Below are 6000 nucleotides of genomic sequence, written 5' to 3'. Positions count from 1 at the left end.
TTTCTTTTTCCTCCGCCGCCGCTCCAGATACGGATGATAACGGATTACGCGCGAACCGGCACCGTGTGTCATGCTTTGCAATTGCTGGCAAACACAACATGACGGGAAACCGCTTTCGGAGCCGTTTCAATTTCAATTTAAAAGTAATTTTATCAACCAATCGAACACACACACACACACACACATCGGACAAACCAAGGATCGGCGATGACGAACGCGCTCGATTTCCGCGACGAAATCACGGAACACAATCGGTCTATAGTTGTCCCGGCTTGCGCCGGTGACGCGTTTGCAACCCGAAATTGATGTGCCATGTTCCGATGATGTTCCGCCAGCAACCAGGACGTGGTCGGCTGTTCTTCCCAATGGCTGTTTGCCAGCCGTTGTCGTCGTCCATTGTTGTGACGCGGGATTGATGCGCATGAAACGATGGCTGGCTGCAAATACGGAAACGACGGAAAAACGGATTTTCCAACTCAAACCGCGAACGAGGCGCCCATCGCGATGGATCGCTCCTTTTTGGTTGGAATTTGGTTGGAATTTAATCCGATTGAGCGCACTGTATGCGTTCCCCCAACTGGTGATGGCTTCGTGGAACATACCTTGGCATGAAAAAGCGTTGCCATGGTTGCATGGGAAATAAATTAAAAACAGTCCATACGACTTGGACTGAAAATGAAAAATCATATCATCCGGTCAAGTAGTGTAAGTAACTGACGTCCATCCTATCTACCAAGACCGTACTCAGGAAAAGTAATATGCAATTCCAACGGACCAAAAGTGGAACAAACACACACACACACATCTACCAATCCGCTAATTAAGCGCTTATCATTCAAACCAACCAACCGCCTTGACAGTGTGATATCACACTCGCACTGTGTGCTCTCGCGGCCAACAAGTACGATCCCCGTAAAACAATAAACCCATTTACCGAGTCACGTAGCAGCACATCAAACGTCGTCAAACCAAGAACCCCCCTTCCCCCGCGACCCCTCAGAGCCACTCGTTCTGATGAGAGCAGGTTATCACACACGTTAATTTACACGTATTTACTCTGAATAATTGCATTGCATTGACAATATCGTGGCGCCGGGCCTTCACTAGCCCAGATCGCGAGGGGCCGAGTGCAAGGAATGCAACGTTTCACTCTGTTTCATTTCCAGACGTGGGGCCTTACTTGCTACACGCTGAAGGAATTGCAATTGCGCTTTCGGTTTCGGGACGACGAAGACGGTTCTGTTTGCGTTTGCTCCGAATGCGGGGCCGTTTGTCGGATGCCAAAGTTGCCCAAACCGAAACGACACACACACACGGGGGAACCTGTTTGTTTAGCTGATAGTAGTCCATGTGCCTTGGCTTTGGCTTTTCTCCGCTCCGTCCGCCAGCCAGTCCGTTTATCGTAAGACCCCGTGCGGACGGGCGGTGTGGAGGGTGGCTTTGTCGAGTGCGTCGTGGCTGATACAAACAACCACACGAAAAGGGGGGGCTCTCGGGTGCGTGAGTAACTTTACAATCGAGCCGGTACTACTACCGGAAAAAGGTACGCAACAGATATTACGTGCCTTTCGGTTTGGCGGTTTGTCCTCCTGCGAACGGTGTGTATGTGTGTTCATCCGGTCCCCATACTCACCACGGTTCATCCCGAAGGGGTCAAAACTCGTGGAGGAGCACGTTATCAACGAATTCTGTTGGTAAAGGGGCGGCGAGCAGCTTGTTGGAATGGTCGCCCTTATCAACATCGTACCGTAATGAACTCGCAAATACACCACGCGGTGCACCGGTGTGGTGTGTTCATTCAGGGTTCGCGTGCTGCCGGTGGTTCGTTATCCTCGGCAGTTCGTGGAAAACCATCGTCTGGAGTAGACGCCACCAAGCTGCCACCAAGTACCACTGGACCGAGCGACCATCGCGCAGTGATGGTCGCGCCATATCGTCGCGTCATCTGCTGAATACGGTGTCTGTAGTCTTGTGTTTGTTATCTGCCTCCCAGGGAGGAGGTGCGTGCGAGTGTGTGTGTGTGTGTTTGTGATGCTTAATTTCCACCCTCGAGTTGGGGTCGGACACTCCACGGAGTTAAGCTGCTTTAAGTGTTTTCGTTGCAACTGCTCGAAAGGTGTTGTTATGTTCGGTGGTCACTTGACAAACGCTAAATCGCGGATCGCCTTGGACTCACGTGTTTTTGGGGTCAAAACACAAATTAATTCCCCCCCAATCCCGTTCCCGATCATCATCTACGATAACCAATTCCTCGTGAATTCATTAGTGCAATTGGGTGCAATCGAGCAGCGGGTGCGAGAGCTCCAAATGTAGCGAAAAGGATCGCCCCGACAGTTCTAATCTACACTCTTTATTAGTTTTCCCAGTTTTGTGGCATCCACTGGAGGGGACCAGGAGCCGGGGTCGAGAGAGCAAAGGGGAAAAAAATGCGAGGGAAAAGTGAAGGAGATTGTGATAAAATTTTCATATTTCCATTTAAGAAGTTTGTGGCCAAGGCGCGTGAGGTTGAAGGCGCCACCGGATGGACTCTCATCGAGGGTCCCAAACCCAAGATAACTCTCTGGGTCCTCTCCGGCCGAAACCGCCTTAGGCACGGGAACGGCAGCACAGACCGAACCGTGGGTCCCCCGAGGGATTGTTCCACTTCCACGTGTGTTGTCGATCTTGGCGCGAAGAAAGGAAACCACCAACGTGCTTCGTTACTACGCGTCTTGTTAGTATTTATTTGTGGTGAAATGGTTCAAGTGTTGCCTCGCTAACCGGCTGAGGAGTAGCTTAAGGCACCACTATTCTTTGGGCTCCTGTGGCCGTCAGACGGACGTAGTACTGTACTTGAAGCGTTTGCCCAACAAAGGACCGGGCGAATGGAATTAATTCTGGTTTGAATTTATTTATGCATTCGCGCATTGTTCCGTCCCGTCGAGGCCTCCATTTTTCACCTTACTCCAAGCCCCTATGACGCATGACGGGTGGGAAGAAGGTCGGAAAGTGGTTTGTTTAGTTACTTTTCCTGGTGATGACATTTTCGAGACATGTGTGTGGCTTGCTTCGATGCACTACACGACTTTAAGGTAACTACGAGAGGCATATGGATTAACCTAACCTCACTTTTTGGTTGCCATGTGCTGCTTTCGGTTGCTTGGGACCTACGCCATGGCTGACGCAACCAAGCGTGCTCTACGTGGGAGCAGCTGTCTGGTGGTTAAGATGTGTTGTATCCTGGGACATCCCGTAAACCTACTAGCTGATTAGGGAACAAAAGGCACATACACACACACACACACACACACACTAATACGCTTGGGGAAGCAGCAATAACTAGTACTACCAGCTAATTCATTATCCTCCATCCGACTGTGGCAGTCTCGTGGAAAAAAACTAAACCTCGACGCGCGACTCCACTGAGCTGGGGCAGAAAGCGGCACACAAGAACAACAAAAAAAATAGGAAGTCGGTCAACAACGGTCACCTACAGACACATACACATACACTCTCCGAGGGACGGTGTAACACATTGTAACAGTAGACGGCGGTGTGCAGTATGGTCTCATATGGTTCAGTGAAGCCACCTTTTCCGCTTGGCAGGATGAACGAACCTGGGAATGTGCATGGAAAAAGTGCATTCGCACCGGTGCCTCCGGAGCATTTCTGTTATGTTCCTTCACTGCCTGCTCCTGGCTCTGACATTGTCGTGGTTTTGCGCGAAAGAGTAGAACTCCAGTAAAGACAAAAAAATAAACGACGAAACCTCACGATCGCTGCAAGTGGGCTACCTGGCAGAGTCGGCTGGCTGGCCGGTTGGTGGTGGTGCTAAGCCACAAATCCAGCAGAGAAACAAGCGGTCCGGAAAGTGCGAAAGAAAAAAAACAAGGGCCACTGAACCTGTGACTGTGAAGCGTGTGTAAAAGGTGAAAATTTAATTAAGAGAAGACACAAACAGCACCCCTTTTGCTGTGTGAGTCTTCTTGGTCCTCGGTACAACACCAACTGGTACAGGCTGGTACTAGAATGAGTGCTGAATGATGGGACGCAATGGTATTCAAATGAAAATGACGGTCCCTTCCCTCCGGGGGTGTGCGTATTTTGTTCAGTGTTGAAGTGGCCTAGTGTGTCTTACTAATGCAAAACATGGCCAGCTGTTACAGTGTTTTAATAATCATTACATGTGTACTTATCGTTCCCGGTTCTCTAGTGTTACTAACGAACGACATCCGCCATTAAGTAGCTGAAAAAGTTTCATTCAAAAGTGAATCCAGAGTGTGTCTGTGTGTTGTGCGTATGCGTAAAGGACTTTTTTCGTATGAGTTTTTATTTTGTTTTCAATCGTTTTGTTTTTAAATCATAGTAGAACAGTAGCGCTGTTTGGGTGTTTCGACGCATAGCTGCTCCACCGACAAATAATCAAATCGCAATCATTCACCGAAAAGCCGATCCACTGGCAACACCATGTACCCGTACTACGAGAGCGACTGGAGTATCCTACCGCCGGAGAATAATCGAAGGTAACGTATCTTATCAGTTCCCCATAGCGAGCGTTTCGCCTTTGTGCTGTCCAGCAGTCCAGAGGCCCAGGTTATGATGAAACGCTGGGAAGTGGCACATATGTCACCATCGGCTCGCACTCTCTCTCTCGCTCTCTATCTCTCGGTTTGCAAAAAGAAGCAAGCAAACCCACATCCGTCATGGTTCAGCAGTCACTGACGCGACCGGGACGGGTAACTTCCTTTTGCCACAAAAGTTCCTTCACTTCCCACCACTCAACCGGATGACGAAGATACGTCTTGACCTTTGCGCACTCGGTGCACACCAACCCGGCCCAACAACTCGTTCCCGGACCGGCCACCGGCCGTGTGATACATTCTTTTCCGAAGGGTCCTTCCCCCTTTTCCGGCTACCGACTTCCGGTGAAAAGTGATCCACTGCTGCAGACTTCTCCGCAACCTCAACGCAACGCCGCAGCAGGTCAGCTGTGCCGGTGCCGGTAGCACAAAAGTGTTTACACGCTCGACTACACCAACCATTATCGAACCGATGATGTCGACCGACCGATGGTGGTGGTGGTGGTGGTGTTGGCGATGGAGGGACATGACCATGGGATACGGTGGTTCAATATTTTATAAGACCTTTTCCGATAGGCCTACTCCATGGTCCATGGTGCAGTCCTAGGCTGAGGTCCCTTTTCGATGGAGTCAGCTGACGAGTGACGCATAGAACGCGGTCGAAATGCTGATGAAAAATGCAACAGCTCTAGAACTGCGGCCGATACTCGGCAACCGTTGAGGTTGGCAGGATGTACTCCGTGATGACGTTTGCCTTGACATTAGCTGAAGCAGAAATAGTATGCCATGGATGACCGATTCATCTGTCAGTCGAGTGCCCCCCCCCCCCCCCCCCCACACTCACCACTAACGACTAGCTCCACTAAAAATTGATATTGATGATCAATAATCAATCCCTTTTTTTGCAGCTTTTTATTATTCATTGCTTTCCATGCCATTGCCTAATTCAAAACCGGTTTACGTGACCAACGAAATAGGCCACCAAATGATGGAAAATGGCTTCCGTTGTTAGTGCAATGGTATAGCAATTAGTAGTGGTGAGGATTTTAATGCAAATGTATTCCAATGATTTTGGATTATTCAAATGGTTCATCGTGGCCGGTTCGACCACAGCGGCTGCACGTTTGATGGTTTAAAATGAAAACTGAAATCAAATAAAATTAATTACCTAATTGCAATCCCAATTGATGCAATGAACCGTGTAGCGCCAATGTAATTTCCTCTCCATCAATCTGGCAATCGGTAGCCGCCTATAACAGAAGTTCCAAACAGGAATCAATTTTTTAAAATATCTTTTTGTTCAAACATCAGTAATGAGTAAACCTACAAATGAAACGCCATTTAAACACCAATTCAGCAAAACCTTACCATCTTCTAGTTCTTTAAAATTGTACAACCTGTGCCCGCTACTTCCATCACTTCGATACCGGCTGCTTACGTG

The 6000-nt window shown here is 49.0% G+C and overlaps 1 protein-coding gene across 4 annotated transcripts in view; it reads left to right on the top strand.

Annotated features, from left to right (window-relative positions):
* Positions 1-1455: 1455 nt before the first annotated feature.
* Positions 1456-6000, top strand: part of LOC125950176 (AP-1 complex subunit gamma-1-like) — a 30219-nt gene continuing 25674 nt past the window's right edge. Inside the window, exons 1-2 of one of the 4 annotated variants that reach the window (XM_049677891.1) lie at positions 1456-1543; positions 4193-4502. In XM_049677891.1, coding sequence (XP_049533848.1) covers positions 4447-4502 — 56 coding nt within the window. In that variant the 5' untranslated portion in view covers positions 1456-1543; positions 4193-4446. Of the gene's footprint in view, positions 1544-1845; positions 2001-4192; positions 4503-6000 lie in introns of those variants that run through there. The other 3 variants (XM_049677889.1, XM_049677890.1, XM_049677892.1) reach the window with 3 other exon arrangements.

Source organism: Anopheles darlingi, chromosome 2 (genome assembly GCF_943734745.1).
Source record: "Anopheles darlingi chromosome 2, idAnoDarlMG_H_01, whole genome shotgun sequence".
Taxonomy (NCBI): Eukaryota; Metazoa; Arthropoda; class Insecta; order Diptera; family Culicidae; genus Anopheles; species Anopheles darlingi.
Note: the sequence above shows the minus strand (reverse complement) of the source record. Positions and strands in the feature narration are given on the sequence as shown.